Consider the following 19691-nt stretch of genomic DNA (forward strand, 5'->3'; position numbering starts at 1 on the left):
TTCATCATGAAGTCTAACAACATTAATAAGATGTACTATCTAGTGATGAACAAAAAAAGAAGATAGTATGCAGCTACAAGTCATGTACCTTCTCATTTGCATTCAAGAATGTCTCGTGTATGAGTTTGGGATGACAATTAACTTAAGTAAGATGCACATACGATAGCCTCTATCATATTTTCAACCTTCCATTGAGATATGAATTGCTTGGCATCACGTACTTGGATTAGCTAGGGAAATTTATTTATACTTTCCACCTTGTGGGAGTGAAGCAACATTTAGCACATGTTCTTGTGAGCATATGCAAGAAACTCATGAACAACAACACATCTCAACTCTAATTGGCATGCAAGGTCATGATGGTTAACCAAGTTTGATGAATTACATTAGCTCTTGTTGGTCCCCTCCTTTTAGAAGGGTGTTCCCACTTCATCTCCAACAGAAGTCTCTATGGAAGAAATGCTACCTATACTCATATGCATATGACAAGCTCCTCTAGCGTCTAGCAAAATGGAGTCCACCTTACCATACAATGCTATCACCTTAACTCTCCATCATGGGTCATAGACCCAACAATCCATAAGAAAACCCACTTAGTATTAAAATGTTATTTTTTAAATTACATTTAAATTCTTTTCACCAAAATTAAAGAAAATTGTACTTTTGAACAAGCACATTTTAATATAATTACAACTATATCTTAAGAGAAAGTCTTCCTTCTCCCACTGATTTGAGAATGATTTTTTGAAGATTAAATTAAATTTCAAGCTAAACTCAACCTAACTAACCTAAGCATTGCCACGGCATTTAACTAAGCGTTGATTCAAGGTTTTCACAAAGGAAATTAGTGCCTCTAATTTTATTCTAAAAGAAAAAACAAACTTTTATTTGGTTGGTGCAAGTGTGAGTGGGCTTAGTGGGCTTTAAAGAGGTCATGATTTGAACGGGCGTCCCAAGATTGGGCATCATGGTACGAAACGGAGGGGTGCACATTTTAGGTTTAAGGTTCCATCCTTTATAGGGATGGATCATTTCTCCCTGAAACCAATCAAAATAGAATGATCTTGGCCTGTTTTTTCTTCATCAATGTACACATCAATGGTAAAATTTTCAAAGTCCTCACTAAAGTTTTCAAAGTCCTTTCTAAAATTTTCCAAAGTCTTGGTCTCTATTTCCAAGGCAAGCTATAATTTCAATCTTTTCTTCCCCAATTTGAGTCTTGAAAAAACACACTAAAGGACAATTTTCACCTACACCACATGTGGACTCACACAATCAAGACCTCCCGATATGCTGTAGCGGCCTACAAGTTCAAATTTGTTACATAAATCACAAATTGTGTTCTATTGGTTATACTTTGTTATTAGTAAATGGGAATAAGGTTGATTTATCATTAAGTCTAACAACATTAACAAGATGTACTATCTATCAAGTGATGAACAAAAAAAGAAAAAGAAAATAGTATGCAACTACAAGTCATGTACCTTCTCATTTGCATTCAAGAATGTCCTGTGTATGAGTTTGTGATGACAATTAAATTAAGTAAGACGCACATGCAGTTGCCTCTAGCATATTTTCAACCCCCATTGAGAGAGATTGTTAGGCGTCACGTACTTGATTAGCTGGGGAAATTTATTTACACTTTCCACCATGTGGGAGGGAAGCAACATTTAGGACATGTCCTTGTGAGCATATGCAAGAAACTCATGAGCATGAACACATCTAGACTCTAATTGGCATGCAAGGTCATGATGGTTAACCAAGTTTGATGAATTACATTAGCTCTTGTTGGTCCCCTCCTTTTAGAAGGGGGTTCCCACTTGATCTCCACAAGAAGTCTCTATGGAAGAAATGCTACCGATACTCGTATGCACATGCGACAAGCTCCTCTAGCATCTAAGACCACCTTACCTTAAAATGCTATCACCTTACCTCTCCATCATGGGTCATAGACCCAACAATCCATAAGAAAGACCACTTCGTATTAAAATCTTTTTTTTGAAAATTACATTTAAATACTTTTCACCAAAATTAATAGGAAATTGTACTTTTGAACAAGCATATTTTTATATAATTATAACTATATCTTAGGAGGAAGTCTTCCTTCTCCCACAGATTTGAGAATGATTTTTTGAAGATTAAATTAAATTTCAGGCTAAACTTAACCTATCGTTTCCCAAACCGTACAAGTTTGTAAGCTCACTGTCTGGGGACACCAACTCAAAGAAAGAAGACTTTATCTTTTACGTTACACTGAAATTCGTAAACTTATTTAAAAAATTACGGAGATGCCAATTTTCACGAATGAAAACAAACAAGTTGGAACATAAGACACTTAAATGTGAAGCTTCAGTAACTTCAATTTGAAGCTTCATTAATATAATTCATTATTCAGTAATATAATTCATTATTTGTAAATTATGGCCCTTTCACAAGAAAATGCTTGAAGGAAAAACGACATGTGCAAACCGTTTAGTATCCTATCCAAGTTCCTAATATGCATGACATGCAATCTTAGTTCATTTTGCCATAATGCCTATTGAAGTGGTAATCCTTTCTGCAGAGTAGAGCTGATGATTTCCACTTCACTCTTCAGCAAACTACATCAAAAATGCTGAACCAAACCATGCACACAGATTTCAAAATTTTAGCTTTTCCAAAACATATTCTTGATGTCTGTCTTCAATTGTCTCTGCCCGAGAGAGAGAGAGAGAGAGAGAGAGAGAGAGAGAGAGAGAGAGAGAGAGAGAGAGAGAGAGAGAGAGAGAGAGAGAGAGAGAATCTCGTATGTCATCACTTCCACCATCAAACTTTGACACATACAAGGACTGGCGTGGCTCAACCAACGGTGGTCTTGTTCAAGTTCTCCAATTGGCCAAAAGCTGTCATGCCGGGGGGAATGAAAACCACGTCTCCCCATCCCTGTTCATCAACAAGACCCTGTTCACATAATTATCATGAATGTTACATACAAACTTCTTCCACTACTACGGTTAACTATTTTCCAACAAAATAGCAAGTGAAAAACCAAAATTTCATACCTCCATTCGTTTCAATACATGTTCAAAGCTGCCAACCTACATTTTATTTTATTTTTTAAACGTAAGCCTCAGGTGCATATAAGAAAACAAAGAGAGAGAGAGAGAGAGAGAGAGAGAGAGAAAGAAAGAAAGAAAGATTTTATTAACGTCTTCCAAAAGACCGAACTCGACCTATGAGACAAATCGGAGTACCTGTATGGGGTATCCTATGTCATCCCAACAAAATGAAAAAGTACTGAATAAAAAAGCTGAATCTGGGTGTGCAGGGGATGGAGCTCTATTACTATGAGAATGCAAAGCTATATGCATGGAGTATACAATCATGATATGCAACCTAGCTAGCTCCATCCTGTACCATACTGGGGGTATAAAATGGTATACATCAGTGAAGGGGGTGTCCACAGCTCCCTGAAGAACATGCCTGGGTGTGCTCTGAAGCGAGCCAGTCGCTCCGCACCCTCTCTGTGAAACTGAGCTCTGATCTCTGTCATCTCTCTCTGGTATAGGCGTGGTGTCCGAAAGCCAGGTGTCCTCTGTCTCCTGCGGGCTCTAAGTGTCTCTGCTCTCTGGAGAGTAATTCCCTGCCGTGTAGGGGCTGGGAGGGGTATGGATCTCTGAAAAAATGTAGTAATCTGTGTCTGTCGCCCCCCCTCTGGAGCTGTCTGAGCCTGTAATAATGTCTCTCTGTGGCGCTGTATGTCTAGAATGTATCTCCCCAGTATGCGCTGGTCTGCTGACTCAAAGATCTGGCGTAGGGAATGTGGCTCTCTGAATAAAATGGGATATCTCTCTCTGATGGCTGTATATGCTCTGCATCTGCATACATAATGCTCCTCAGTCTCCACCTCCTCTCTGCACAATCTGCATACCCTCTCCTCTCGGGGGATCCGTGCTGCTCTGCCAGTCTCAATCTCCAATCGGTGTGATGAAACTCTGAGCTGATCAATAGCCACTCGGGAGCCGTGTGGTAAAAAGCCCTCCATGTATCTAGGCCTCTCTATAAATCCATCATCAGCGATACTCATGAAGTGATCTCTGTAGTATAGCATCTTCGGTGGAAGAGGCTGTGTAGGCGATATCCATGTCTCTCGTGTATAGAGCTGCCATAGATCCTGTCTCAATACTCTGTTCCTCTCACTATGAGAGAGACGGATATGTGGTGCATCCGTGTCATACTGGAATGGTGGTAGATGATCCATGTCTAGGCCATGCTGTGAGAACCAATGTGTGACCTGTGCATACCATGATCCTCTGTCTCCTGCCTCAGCCAACTGTCTAGATGCCTGAAAAGCTCTGTATGATAATCTGTCCTGTGGCATCTCTCTGAATCTGTCTAGCAGGCATATAGTCTGAAATATGGCCTCTACCATCATAGGAGGCGCAGCAAACTCTGCTCGGATAATGTCATGAGGTACTGACGGTTTGCTGCGTATCATGCGTGCCATCATGAGGGCCTGTGGTCTCTCTATCTGTGTCCACCAATGAGTAGCAAGGCCTGGCGCCCATACTGCTGCTCCATACATCAATGCCGGTGTGACTAATGTGTCAAATAGCCACCCCTTCGTCCGGGGCTCCTGAAAATGCGCCTGGTGGCACTGTCTCTCTAGCATAGCCAATGCTGCATATCCCCGTGTCAATCTAGCTCTGGCTGCTGAACCCATGGTAAAGCGTGTGGCTGCTGCAGAGAAGGTAACCCCTAGGTACACGTATGATGTCACCACCTCCACCTGGCATCCTGCAAGAGTGAATGTCAGCTGACTCCTGCCCTGTCTCGATGTATGAAAGACCATAACCTTGGTTTTCCCAAGGTTCACAGTAAGACCCCTCTGTGTGCAGAAATCATGGAGTGCATGTAGATGCTGCTGTAGACCACCTGGGGACTCAGACACTAATACAATATCATCAGCATAGAGCATAATATGTACTGAGGTACCTGCTAAATCAACTCCATCTCCGCCTCCCCGTGTAATGAAGTCAGCCACCTCATCAATGTATAACCCAAATAGCGTGGGGGAAAGTGGGCATCCTTGCTTCACACCAATGGTGCTAGCAATAGTCTCGGACATACCTCCTGGACATCTGACTCGCCCAAAAACCTGCTCATATAATGCATAGATGCCCCATGTCATATCTGCTGGTATGCCAAGAGACTGTAGGCGCTGAAAGAGCCTCTCTCGTGGTACTGTGTCAAATGCCTTGCGGAAATCCACAAAGCAGCAATAGAGCTTTCTCTTCCTCACTCTGGCCTGATCAATCATACATCTCAAAGTGAATACATGGTCAGTGGTAGAGAAAGCTCTCCTGAAGCCTGCCTGCCCTGATGAGCGTAAACCTGCTCGCTCAACATATAAGCTAAGCTCCTGCTCCAGCACTGCACCATAGAGTTTGGCTAGCACGTGGCCAACCATAACCGTCCTGTAGTTGCTCGGATCGAGCATATCCCCTGTTTTGTGAATCGGCACAATGGTGTGCATCGTCCACTCCGCAGGCAAACCCTCTGCTAGTGCCCTGTTAAACAGGTGTGCAAGAAAAGGAGCTAAAGAATCTACTGCATATATGAGATGCTCACCCTGCAGGCCCATATGGTCGGCGGCCCGTCCATGCTGTAGGCGGCGGATAGCTTCCTGTACCATCGAGTGAGTAAAGAAGCTAGCTGTGGTAGGTCGAGGCTCCTGTGGCTGAGGTATAGGTGGCTGCTGTGGGGCATGGTATAGACCCTCTGCATATGTGTGCCATGTCTGTGGGTCTGCAATAGGTGTCGGGGTCCGGGGCTCTCTGAAGTGCCGCCATGAGACAGGGCTATCTCTACTCATGAAGAAATGAAAGATCTCTAGCTCCTGTATCTCTGCAAAGGCCCGCCTTTTGCGGCGAGTAAGTCTCCTCATCTCTCTCCTCGACTCCTGCTCTGTGATGGCTCCCAAGGCTCTCTGTATGCGGAGTCGTGAGTATAGGGCCCTGCACTCGTCATCATACCATCTATTCTGGGGCATAGTCCCAGGTCTCGCAGGCTCTCCTGAATGTACACAATGTGGGAAGCTCTGTAATGCAGCCGTGTGTAGGAGTGATGCGAGCTAGGCTGTAATGGTATCCATAGATGCCAGGGGATCCATGAGTAGGAGCCCATCCTCTACTCTGCCAGTGTATATGTCTGCCATGTCATGTGTGAAGTAGATGGTAGTGTGTGGCGTCGGTATGTGGGGAGAGAGAGAGAGAGAGAGAGAGAGAGAGAGAGAGAGAGAGAGAGAGAGAGAGAGAGAGAGAGAGTATTTTAACAGCATATCCAATCGTATTATCTATATGACGGCACGGAAGTGCAGGGAACACACACGCTGAGGGTGGGCTTTGATCCATATGACGGCATGGAAGTGCAGGGAGTGGGACTTGAACTAAGGGGGGACTTCACGTTACTGTTTGATGTTAGGAAACTTAAAATATCCTACAAATCACTTTTTTAAGTTAACGTGTAATTACACAAGCCACTACCTGTATGTCAGTGTTCACTTGAAGTGACAGATGGACCTTTTGCTGCACTTTTGATGCTCTTTGAAGTGCTTGGTCTAAATCTTCCTGCAAATAACCAGTCATAGAATGAACGTTTTCTTATTGCCAAGGTAATAAATGAACCCCTGGATAGCTACCATTGAAGAAACTGTAACCCCTGGATAGCTACTGTGTATAGTTTGGCTCCATTGAAGTTTCAAAAAATTTTCTTTGATTCAAGCAATCTTGGTTTGCTAGATGAAAGTAGAAAAGACTATACCACACCTTGCAAAAGAAGATCGGACAAAATCGTGTGTCATTGCTTCTCACGATCAAGTTATTGGACTGCCATTACACAATTCAAATCAGCATGATCTCTTGGACAACTTATTCCAAAAAGTTTGCAACGTAATTCCAACTTAATGTCAAGTTATTGGACTGCCATTACGATTCAAATAAGCATGATATCTTATTGGACTGCCATTACCATTCAAATCAGCAAATAAGCATGATGCCTGGGCACAATTTATCCACTTTTTCCATTGGACTAGCTCTGAATGTCGATATTTAGGTTGATTAGAGCCACAAAACTTCCTTACATGTTCTGACATCAGACAAGCCGCAAAGCCACTATCTTCCTAGCAACCCCCGAGACTAGACAACCCCAGGGGCCTATCAATCAGCAAAGCCTTTGCCAGGTTTAGTATTGGGTCTTAGGCATAGTTAAAAAAGCAACTTCTTTTTCAGGAAGTAACTCCTAACTTAAGAAAGATTTGGTTACTTTAAGAAGAACACTTGCTAATGTTGGGTGAATAATTCTCATATAGCTCTTTCTTCTGTTCTCCTATCTTCTTGATATGTGATTCTTCTTAACCATTGCAACTGTACAAGACTCGAACAAGAAATTTCAATCCTCTTTGTAGCCTAAAATCTCCCCACAATTCATTTAACAAAATATCAATGGAACAAAATTACAGCAAAAAGAAAATTCATAATCAAAAAATAAGGTTGACTGTACCTGGAAGACCGGCACTCCATCAAACGATGTGCCTTTTTCTTCAATGTGCCCACTTACCTGGAGAGTGTTCCACCACAAGAATGTAGATTATCATAAGATTTGCCACAACCCACCCCCCCTCCCCCCAAATTTATTTCATTTAAAAAAAAAACTTGAAAGGCCATTAGATAGAGTGACAACAAAGTTAAATCCCACTAGTGCTTAATGGTATCCTCATGCAACTACACCATAGAGAAGAAGATGGTGTCGGACTCACACACTCACACACACATTAACCTGCACATTAGGGTTAGGTGCAGGAAGAAGAAGCTCACACAAAAATGAGAGAGAGAGAAAGACAGAGAGACAGAGAGAGAGCCAAAAGTGTGGTGGCCACAAAATGCAAGTCAACCCTTGCATGTGTGTCACATCCATATAATATAGAAGTACAAAATGTAGAGTGTTCTTTCACACTTGATATCCAAGGGGAAAAACCACATGGGAAAAAGTGCCCTTGGTTAAGCCCTGTTCACACATAGCACTACCATAAGTGAGCATATGCCTACAAATCCCCCCTGTACTGAAAGTGTGAACCTGTACAAGGTAGTAGATCACTCTCTGTATGAGAGTAAGCCCAAAGCTTTGCGGAAAGCTTCAAACTTTTCTCGAGGTAAAGCCTTTGTGAATAGATCTGCAACATTATCCTGTGTAGGGCCTGCATGTAACCTCTCTCTGACATAGTGATAATGAATCTCAATGTGCTTGGTACGTGCATGAAATACGGGATTTCGTGCCACGGCCATAGCACTCTGGCTATCAGTGAGAATGGCGGTGGGTGTTTGCTGACACTCATGAAGATCAGTCAATAATCTCTTCAACCATACACAATCTACTGTAGCTGTGAAGACTGCCCTGTACTCAGCCTCACAAGTAGATGTGGCAATAGTGGGTTGCTTTTTGCTCAACCAAGATATGCATGAACTGCCAAGAAAAAAACAATTCCCACTGGTGGATTGCCTGGTATCATAATCACTAGCCCACTGTATGCATAAAGCTACAAGCTGCCCCCCTTGGGATAGAACAAACCAAGATCCAAGGTACCCTGAAGATAACGAAAAATGCGTTTGACTGCTTGCCAATGCTTTGTGCCAGGGCTGTGCATGAATTTGCCCAACAAAGACACCCCAAAAGATATGTCTGGCCTAGTGTTACACAAGTAAATGAGGCATCCCACTGCCTGGCTGTAAATGCTAGCCTCAAAAGGCTCTCCAATATCATGCATAGTAAGCCGTACACCTGGTTCTACTAGAGTAGAAATGGGCTTACATTCATCCATGTGAAACCTTTTCAGCAAACTTTTTATGTACTTAGTTTGTTGCATAACAATGCCATTATCTATATGCATAAATTGTTAGTGTAAAGGCCCCAAATCTGACATATCAAATTCAGCTTTCAAATCAGTTTTGAAATCTGAAATTTGTGCTTTGCTAGTACCTGTAATGAGCATGTTATCTACATACAAGATAACTAAGAGAATATCGGCACCGATTTTCTTCACATACAATGTGCTTTCAGTTGGAATATTCGCAAAACCTTGGTTGGTTAGATGAGCATGTATTTTAACATACCAAGCTCTTGGAGCTTGATTTAACCCATACAATGCTTTGTGTAACCTGCATACTTTATGTTCCTCACCAAGAACTACAAAACCAATGGACTGATTTACATATACTTCCTCCCCTTTAAATCCCCATTTAAGAATGCAGTTTTGATGTCCAATTGATGCACTTTCCATCCTTTATGTGCAGCCAATGCAATTACTGATCTTATTGTAGTCATTCTTGAAGTAGGAACAAAAGTCTCCTCATAATCTATTCCCTTTTTCTGGGAGTAGCCTTTAGCCACAAGTCTTGCTTTGTACCTGTCAATAATACCATCAGACTTCCTTTTGACTTTGTACACCCACTTTGTTCCAATGACATGCTTGCCTTTCGGCAATTTCACAAGATCCCGAGTATTGTTCTTCATGATAGAAGAGATTTCATCTTGCATAGCTTGCACCCCAATGCTCATTCTCATGTGCTTCTTCATAAGAAGAAGGCTCTTCTGAATCAAAGAGACCACTAATGGCTAATGCAGACTCCCCATGATGCATATTCAATGCATGGCTAGAACTAGCCCTTGTTCTACCTGTGAGTGGAGCTACAAGTTTACTTTCTTACAAAGTTTTCAGCAACCATCTTGGCACCGACTTGGCTGTGTCTATGGCTGTTTGCTCTTCCTTGACAAGATCTTCCACTTCTTCCATAGTAGGGGGCTGAATGGCTGGCTCTTCCACATGTTCTACATGAAGATTTTCTTGTGTAGGGGCTGGCTGATCTGAGTCCCCCCTAATTGCAATGGGTAATAGCCCATCAAACATGTCCTGTATGCCTGTATCATTACTTTTATACAAGCTGTACATGGGCTGTACTGAATTTTCAGCAAATACCATATCTCTACTGACAAAAATCCTGCGTGTTGTTGGATTATAAACATGCTATCCTTTGCTCTCATTGTTGTAGCCCACAAAAATGCATTTCATTCCTTTATCATCTAGCTTTGTTCGGAGTTGTTTTGGAAAAAATGCATGTCTTGTTGGAGACTCAAGAGGCGGCATATTATCAACCATATGATGCTTTTGCAAAAGCATCAAACTCTGAAAATTTACATACCCAAAACGAGCATGCCATAGCTCTGCATCATGCATAGTAGGAGTGTGGGCAGCCACTGTATTTGCATCATAAGTACGCTTGTCATAGTTGTCCAGCTTATACAAGTCTTTGTATCGAGTTCTAGAAGTGACTATTTCATAACCCTTTGATGGGTCTTTTACCAAACACTTCCCATCTTCAAATTCAACCTTTAAACCTTAATCGTTTATGGCTGAGACGGAGAGCAGATTTTTCTTTATCCCTGGAACATACAACACATTTTTCATACATATATTGGCACCATTGGCTGCAATAAGTATGACATTGCCGATTCCCTTTACTGGATATGTGGTATGATCTGCACATGATACAGTGCGGTCATTTGAAGCATAAACCAAGTGCTGAAATACATCTTTGCATGAAGTGATGTGGCTCAAAGCACCACTATCAAAATACCATGATACATCCTATCTGCCAGATGCAATGCAAGACATATCATTGTCTGAAGCACTTGGTGTCTCACTAGTGCATGTGACCAAAAAAGTGTACTCTTCCTGAATTACATTAGCTGATTGCTGTGCTTTGTCATCAGAAGAGTCTGCTACTGCATTGCGTGCTTCTTTCCTTTTCTCTTGCAATCCGCTTTCTACATTCACTGATGTAGTGTCCAGCTTATGGCAGTAGTGACATTTGCCCTTCTTTTTGGGCTTGTTTGCATCCCCTTTGTCAGACTTTTCACCACTAGAAGAGAGCTGTCCATAACTAGCCTTGCAAGACTGTTGTCCCCCATGCCTAAAGCTCTTTGCTTTACCCTTATCCTTGGCTGTAAATGCCTTGTCTCCACCACGGTTTCTTGATAAGTTTGCTCTTGTTTGCTCTTCCTGCAAGAGTAAACCCACTAGCTCTTCAAAAGTGACAGGATTACCACCTCCTCTCATAGAGAGGTTGAGAGAGGTATGAAAGCCCAAGTAGGTAGGTGGTAAAGAATGAAGAGTGTTGGTGACCAGCTGTTTGCTTGGGATAGCCTCATCAATGTTGAGCAATTGTTCCTACAAATCTTTCACTTTGGTGAGATAATCTGCCATGGAGTCACCCTCATCCATAGAAAGAAGATCCAATTGCCTCTTCAAGTAGGCAACTCTTGCCTCGTTGCATACATTGATACATTGCTTCCAATGTGTCCCATGCAAGCTTCGATGTCTTGCAAGAACGAATGTGCAGAATAATAGTCCTTTTCACTGAAAGGACTATCAATGACATGGATTGTGCATCCCTAGAGTCCCATCTCTTTTGTTCTTGTGTGGGAGCAGGTTCTACCTCAAGAGCTCTTTGAGTACCTCCCCTTTGAGGCGTTGCTGGCTGTATGGTAAGTGGGCGTGTGTCATCACCACACACGATGTCCCAAAGCCCTTTGGCTACCAGCAAATTACGGATCACGAAACTCGAGAGGGAGTAGTTAGATCCATCCAGCTTGTCCTTTTGGGTGAGCACACCAAATACATCTGTAGCATTTTGAGCCATGTAAACAAATTATACCTGCAAGCAAACCAAGCACCAATGTGCACTCCCAAGCAAACAAAAGTCATGTGTAAATTTTTGCCTGCAAACTGAAGCAAGTGTAAACCTGCACCAAATTGTCCAATTACACACAATGTGTATACATATACGACAAATCACAGCTGTAATGTCCAATTACATGCTCCAATCTGAATTTGTCCAATTACACACAATGTGTATACATATACGACAAATCACAGCTATAATGTCCAATTACATGCTCCAATCTGAAAAGCCCCAATTTTTATGCACTCCAATTGCTTCAATGTGTAGTTAATTGGCCAATTTTCACAAAAGCCCCAAATTTCTGTAACTGAAAGAGGCTCAATTTGCTGATTTTGACCTCAATTTGAAAAACACCCAAATTCCAACCCAAATAGCATGTATGGCACCACCTGCAATTTTCTAGCAAAGGGGAATTTTGGCAAACTCCTAAAAATTGTTGAACCTGCCTTGCCCTACAATGGTTGCAAATTTTTTTAAAAATTTATGGGTTCAACACATAATAATAAAAATATGAAGCAAACCTGCAGCAGCAGGCGAGCGAAGCACGCACAGCATAGGTGCCACTCGGGCAGTACACGAAGGCTGGCCGACGGAGGTAGCAAGTATAGGCATGCAACAGGCGGTGTCAGGCTGCACGTACGTGCGCCAGAATGGAGTGACGCGCAGGACTGGAGCGGAGCTGGCAAGCATGCGCGTCCGGGTTTGCAGGTGCCACCGGAACAGTGCGGATGGAGCAGGGCGCGATGGACAGGGAGCGAGGAGGAGGAGGTCGCCACAGTAGCTCAACCGCGGGCAGGAGGCAGAAAGTGGCGGTTCGCTGGGCAGTAGCGCGGCCGGCTGAGGCAGCAGGACTGGGAGGCGCCACCTATGAGTTGAGCGGCGGTGGTCCTCTCCACACTAGTGCCGCCAGCAAAGGCTGAGCCCAACGAAGCAAAGGATGGAATAGGTCGACGGACGGAATTCCGCAGCAACTGACGGACGAACTACTGGCTATCAACGAAAATTCACAGTGTGCTGCAGATTTCACGATAGAACTCCATAGGCAGCCCATAGCTCTGATACCAATTGTTGGTGTCAGACTCACACACTCACACACAAAAACCTCCACATTGGGTTAGGTGCAGGAAGAAGAAGCTCACACAGAAATGAGAGAGAGAGAGCAAGAGAGAGAGCCAAAAATGTGGTGGCCACAAAATGCAAGTCAACCCTTGCATGTGTGTCACATCCATATAATATAGAAGTACAAAATATTATATGTAGAGTGTCCTGTCACACTTGATATCCAAGGGGAAAAACCACATGGGAAAAAGTGCCCTTGGTTAAGCCCTGTTACACATAGCACTACCATAAGTGAGCATATGCCTATAGAAGAATCCTCCCTCTCTATTTCTACCAATAAAGCTCAACATGTAAAATGTATGTTGAGTTTACAAGTGTAGCACGCTACCTAGATATCCCAATGATGTACTCTATTGACACCATTTTTTCCCCCGGGAAAGAGATCCTTCTATTAGTTAAAAATTGGCAATCCGGGGGTTAAATGTACATGATGCTCATAACCCTCATAAGAGGAAAAAACAAATTGGGGAGGGGTGGTTTCCCTCCATGGTTGGCTGCTCTCGAAGGGAAACTACCTTCGGGGTGTGTGTGTGGGGGGGGGCGTGCACACCAACGGCCTGTAATGCCAAGTAATCTATATCAATCCTAATCATTGAGAAAGGGACCCATGTGTCGTGTGCGCAAGACGGCCTCTCGTCGTCTGCACGTGCTACAATTCGACCTGCCCTGAAGCTTCCCCCACTCACTGTAGAGGGTATGAATGATGTGACTCCTGTTGTTGGAGGGGTGAGAGTACCCTCGATGGCCACGCTGCAATGGACCTACCATATGTGCAATGTAGCTATGCTACTGATGATCTCCCAACTCGGACTGGTGCCCGGAGACCAAGTCTCTGCCAACCTATCGAGAGTGGGAGCTGTATCTATCACCATTTGGTCCCTTCACTAGTCTACGGGGATTTTCCACATAAGTAAGTTGGAGCATTTATTGGCAAATTTTGGCCTAAAAAATGGCTATACAGCAAGAGAAGCATGGGATTTTATTTATCGAAGTGACTTATAATGCTTATAAGTCAATGTGTTCATACATTATTAATAATGAAGGGCTAGATATATTTATTATTTGGGGCACGGAAGGGTGGACAAAAGGAGGCGCCTACATGAAACTTGGGCCACAAGCTTGGGAAAAGCATAAATTGGATGTTTTGGGCCAGCCCAGCTATTTTTGGCAAATATAGGGCTGGTCGACTCTATTAAAAAGCAAGGAGGGGTTTTCTTTTTTAGATCATGCGATTGCAGCTTTTGGCCAACTGCAACCTATCCTTCTCTCTCTTCCTGCGCTGGCCGCACAGTTGACTGCAGGTGCTTTCATTTAGCTTGTTGTAAAGAACAGCCATACAACACGTGTACTTGGTAGTCTCCAAGCGCTGGCATGTGAAGCATACTCTTATGCAGTCCAATGCAATGGCTTATACAGTTTGCGGACAACTACTTTATAAGACGGAGGGGATGTCACCATTTGGTCCCTTCACTAGTCTTGTGACTAGTGCGGTGCATTCGAGGAAAAACTCCGCACATGGCCTTACAGCAGTGCACAAGCCCATCCATCCCTAACATTCAAGCGTAGCGAGTGCAGTAGCAAGAAAACTTCCGTCCCAAAGGCAGGCTACCTCCTTTAGGTTCCACGACGCCTTGAGAAGCGTTACGCGCTAAGGGATCCACAGATTTGGCCTAAAAAGAGACAATTCCGTTTTCTTTACATCTATAAACGAAAATTCATTCCATTCATAAAATGTTCCGAAGGTTGCGAAAGCGCATAGCGCTTTCGTAAGATTTCAGCATTTTTGGAAAATCTTTCGGGTTCAACCTGAACAAAGAGAAGGGAAGAAGGGGGCATCGGAAGAGGTCTCGCCCGCTCCGCACCGTTCTCCGCTTGTGAAAAAGAAGTATTGGTACATCGATCATTACATGACCTTGATCGCTACGCTTGATTAGATACATATTTTCTGAGATAGATGCTAGGATAAAGCGCAAAGCTCTTTCTCAGCTTCCGCTCCTACTCGTGCTAGGAAAGTGCCATGTTATTTGGTTGGTGAGAGGCATCGGCTACAGACATAAAGATTTTGGTACTGGCCCCCCTATAGTATAGCCTGGTAAGAAAATTGCCGTATATAGATGCGCCATTCGTTTAGCCAGCTTCCAGTCTCTATTCACTTTGAGCCCTTCACAACCCCATCACCCCCTCTGCTTAGTGTTTCACACACTAAGCAAAGCCAAGATGTGAACGGGGATTTTCCACATAACCTCAAGCACAGAGAAACGTGAGAGTGCTGGAAAAGATGTACTCAATAATGATATGAAAATGAAAGTACAAGTGAGTACTAAAAGGTCTAGGACAAAGTACAAGTGAGTACTAAAAGGTCTAGGACAAAGTGCCCAACACACGTGTGTTCACACGGGAAAAAACCTGTGTCTAGTCACAGGGAAAAAATAACCGCGAGTAAGCTGGGTTCACACCTGAACTAGCCGGGAGTGGACATGACCAACAAACTCCCCTCAAGTGAATGGTGTGAGCGGGTAGCAGCAGGGTGATAAAGCTGTGAATGCTGCCCTGCACTATGCTCCACAGTAAGAGTGAACTATAGTGCCAATGGAAAAAGCAAGCACTATATGACGGGGAAAAGGAGAATCCCCAATGTCATAGTGCTAATGCTAAAGCGCAGTAGTACATAAATGCATCACCAGAAATGCATGGCAAAGATCATGTGGACATCAACTGCATCAAATCAAGAGGCATTGCATAATACCCCCCTGAAGGCAAGTACCAAATGCCAAGCTGAACTACATGTAATCCACATCAATGCTCTATAACTGCACCAGTGATATAAGCATAAGAAGAGGTAGCAGATATACGCATGTGTAAAGGCAACAGGATCCAGAAGTCAAGCCTGTGAGACATGCAATGTGCAAAAGTGAAACTCATCAATGGAGGATCCGATGAGGAAAAATCAGCAATGGTAGGGCTGATAAAAATTCAGCAATGGGAAAAGCTGAAAATGGGGAGAAAAAGTGGGGGCTCAAGGCGGGCATCAACCAATGCTATGAGAGGATAGGTAAACTCTCAGCGATGCCATGATTAGTGGCATGTATGGCAAGTATAAAGATGCATAATCCCACAATGAATAATATACATGTGACATGTCAAAACCATGAGAGCAAGCCAACACTGGCCAAGTGTGTAAAAGGCACTCCCAGTAAACATCACAAGTGAGAAAGTGACAATGTCAACACTGTAGAAACAATCCCGGTGCAAGGGAAAACAGCATAAAAGGCATCTCCAGTAGACATCACATGAGAGAAAGCATCTAGCATAGACCAGCATAAGGGTCAACAAGCATAAGTGACCATGAGACATCACCAACTGCATGTGGGCAAGTAAAATCCCCCCCTGAAACGCATCTGCTAGACAATGCATACCATGGAGTACAGACTATAGAGCATAGTCATTAAAAGCAACGGCATCAGAAGACATCTCTCCAGGCGATGAAGAAGTAAGGGTCAAGGCTGACACGTGTAGCCAAATTGGCCTGATCTGCACCTGTAGAAGAAGATGCCAGCTTCTTCTTTTTTTCACTCTCAATACGCTTCCTGCATTCCTCTATGGTGTGCCCTGTTTTCGTGCAATAGTTAGCGCTTTTTCTTTTCAGGCTTGTCCTCTGTCTTGGGAGGATCCGATGGGCTAGGTTTAGGCCAAGATCTATTCCCACGAAAGGGAGCAACCATTGCTAACTCAACAGACATCATGTTGTTCCTATTGGAACAAGATTGCTCTTCACTGAGCAAGAGAGTCACAAGGTTGTCAAAAGTGACCACATTAGGTGCATTGCCAGCCAACAACCGCAAAGTGGTACCAAATTTCTGATAAGAGTCAGGCAAGTTACGCAAAACCGTCTGAACAAGATAGCTATCTGTCAAGACCTCATCAATGTTAATGAGCTGCTCTCATAGGTCTTTCACATGCGTAAGGTACTGATCGATAGAGTCACCTTCAAGCATGCGGTCAATCTCAAGCTTGCCCCGAAGGTAAGCTACACGAGCCTCATTGCGACCTGAATACAACGCCACCAAGGTATCCCAAGGATATGCCTGTGGCACGAGAGAGCAATCAATGGGCCTGAGCATCCCTAGCATCCCAGAAGGGTGAGCGGGAATCACTTCACCTTCCGCTGGAGCAGGTGCAAGAGGACGCTCCTCAGTGCCATCCACATATAGCCATACATTCTTGGCAACCAATACATGACGCATCATATAAGCCCACATAGGGTAGTTATCCCCATTGAGTTTGTCCTCTTGAGATAGCATTCCAAAGAGGTCACTACTGTTGGCCATGATAACACATCAAATCTATCACAAGTCACCACGAGTAGGCAATGCCCAGCAAAACTATAAGAATGCGGAAGATAAATAGCAGGATAATCAATGGACTGAAAGGGAACTCCTTTACCACGAGAAATACATATGCATGTCCCAAATCTGCAAGTGTACTGCACGATGATGCAAATCTGTCAAAGTGTCCACAATGGCATACATATACTGCAGCAAACCTGGAATTTGAAGTTACTTTGGGCAGAACTGAAATGCAAGTACTATATAGTTGGACCAAAGTTGAGGCGGTAATAATCGTGCAGCGGCGCAAATACAGTCGTACGACGGTACAGGATGCGATAGAGGGCAGTGACGACAGGACGTCGTACGGCGGCGCAGGCGACGGCTTCCTGTGAGGGCGACGACAGAGGCGACGGCGCACACGCAGGTTCGCTGCAGGTACAGGTGGTGCCAGATCTGGGGCGGGGCGACGCAGATCTGGGACGGCGCGGGCGATTTGGAACGGCGGATCTGAGAGGTGACGACGGGCGACAGTAAGGCGGCTGAGGGTAAAACCCTAACCCTAAATAGCAAAAACCTTAATGCTACAAACCCTAATGCCAATAGGCTGAAGCTCAAGCTCTCAAGGGCAGCACGGGGCAAACCCTAATGCTAACCCTAACCCTAACCAAGCTATGATACCAATGTTGGTTGGGTAGGAGAGAAGCTAGCCTGCACACACACACACACAACCTCAAGCACAGAGAAACATGAGAGTGCTGGAAAAGATGTACTCAATAATGATATGAAAATGAAAGTGCAAGTGAGTACTAAAAGGTCTAGGGCAAAGTGCCCAACACACATAAGTGTGTTCACACGGGGAAAAAACCTGAGTCCAGTCACACAGGGAAAAAGTGCCCGTGAGTAAGCTGGGTTTACACCTGAACTACTCGGGAGTGTACATGACCAACAAACTGCTCCCTACACAGGAGGCCTACAAATCGGAAGATAAAATACACATTTTTTGATCGCTTAACTAATACAAATAATGCACAATACTTGTAACATTAAAACTGGAAATGACAAAGAACACTAGACACCATCACTGGGGACGAAAAGGACCGCCCCCCCTCAATACAATTTGTATTTCTTGGAGTATTTATATGTACAAGATTTCACGAGCCCCAAGGCAGATTTCTCCATAACATGGAGTGAATACGACTGAAAACAATAAGATTTCTATCGATGAAGTATCGGTTTATCGGAGTAGCCCAAATCACAAGCAGTCTCCCACCTTCACTGGGTCCCTCACTGGTCTTCCAAGACCGTGCACCAACAGGCACGCCCGTACTAACACCTGGCAAGGTGAGACACTGCAGAGGGAGTGGTAACTGGTGCTCCCAAGTAAGCTTCGCTCCTAGTTTCCCTCAAACCCCAATGACCTTCACTGGCTCCTCTGAATGTGAGGGCGCGATCAGGGTACTCACGGGAAAGATCACCATCCCAGTGGCCTTCCATGGTAAAGGCAACCGATGGTGATCATTGCCTACACAAGACTTGGAAAAACAACATTTAAATTTAATATTATCTAAATTTGAAATACAAAAACAAGTATTTGATTTTAGATTCAAATTCAGATCCAAGGAGAGAAGAGTGTCCCCTTTAATGTGCTCCTGGTTGGTGCAGATAGTAACAATCAGCAGCTACCGATGATGAGTACAAGAGCAACAGCAACCGGTACTAATGGCGGGTGTAGGAGCAACCACTTGCGGTTATAGGAGCAGCCACAGGCATGTACTGATGCAGCAGCACCCGAGTGCTGGAGGCAGGTACAGGGCAGCAGCACCCGGGTGCTGGAGGGCGGGTACAGGGCAGCAACACCCAAGTGTTCCACAGCCGGAGTTGGAAGATGGGAAGTTACCCTCTATATGGAAAGAACGGGAGGCTCAGGTACAATTATGGGATCGTGTCAATGCCCATGTGCGTTCTTTTATCTTCCTTCATTGCACACCACAGGTGCTTAATCATATAAAGCATATGACGCTGGTCAGAGGGATTTGGCAACATTTGGCTTCTCTGAATAACAGGGTATCACCCATGGAGCGGATCTCCTTGGAAGTGCGGATGCGGGTGATGAATCCTGCAAAGTCGTCGACAATGCGGGAACACATCAACGAGTTGCAAGCCCTTCAACAGGAGATTCTTTAGGCAAGGAAAGAGATATCTTCAGAGGACATGGCCATCACGTTGTTATTCCATTTGCCCTCTCAGTACTCAGCATTTTACTCCTCTTTGATCACCAATGGCAGGCTCAGTACCATCACGTGGGAGGAGCTTGTGCCTATGGTCTTGGACCAGGAAGAGCATTTTACGAACCCTCCACCACAGGGCGGAGGTTCTGAGGCCTTGACTGGCCAGCGGGTCGAAAGGCCGTAACAACAACAATAAGGGCAAAGGGAAGTCTTCATCAGAGAAGTCTTCTAAGAAGAAGCCC

At 44.1% G+C, this 19691-nt stretch overlaps 1 protein-coding gene across 7 annotated transcripts in view; it reads right to left on the reverse strand.

The window, feature by feature from the left end:
- Positions 1–2460: 2460 nt before the first annotated feature.
- The window catches only part of LOC147632113 (protein TIC 22, chloroplastic-like), a 179959-nt gene continuing 162728 nt past the window's right edge, over positions 2461–19691 (reverse strand). For 3 of the 7 annotated variants that reach the window (XM_086808710.1, XM_086808721.1, XM_086808722.1), the window contains 5 exons: positions 7540–7596; positions 6807–6866; positions 6525–6608; positions 3042–3077; positions 2461–2940 (listed from right to left, as the gene is read on the reverse strand). In XM_086808710.1, coding sequence (XP_086664836.1) covers positions 2839–2940; positions 3042–3077; positions 6525–6608; positions 6807–6866; positions 7540–7596 — 339 coding nt within the window. In that variant the 3' untranslated portion in view covers positions 2461–2838. The remainder of the gene's footprint in view (positions 2941–3041; positions 3078–6524; positions 6609–6806; positions 6867–7539; positions 7597–19691) is intronic. The other 4 variants (XM_086808714.1, XM_086808719.1, XM_086808718.1 and 1 more) reach the window with 4 other exon arrangements.

The sequence above is a fragment of the Cibotium barometz genome, chromosome 14 (assembly GCF_041138505.1).
Source record: "Cibotium barometz isolate CiBa-2024 chromosome 14, ASM4113850v1, whole genome shotgun sequence".
NCBI classification, from domain to species: Eukaryota; Viridiplantae; Streptophyta; class Polypodiopsida; order Cyatheales; family Cibotiaceae; genus Cibotium; species Cibotium barometz.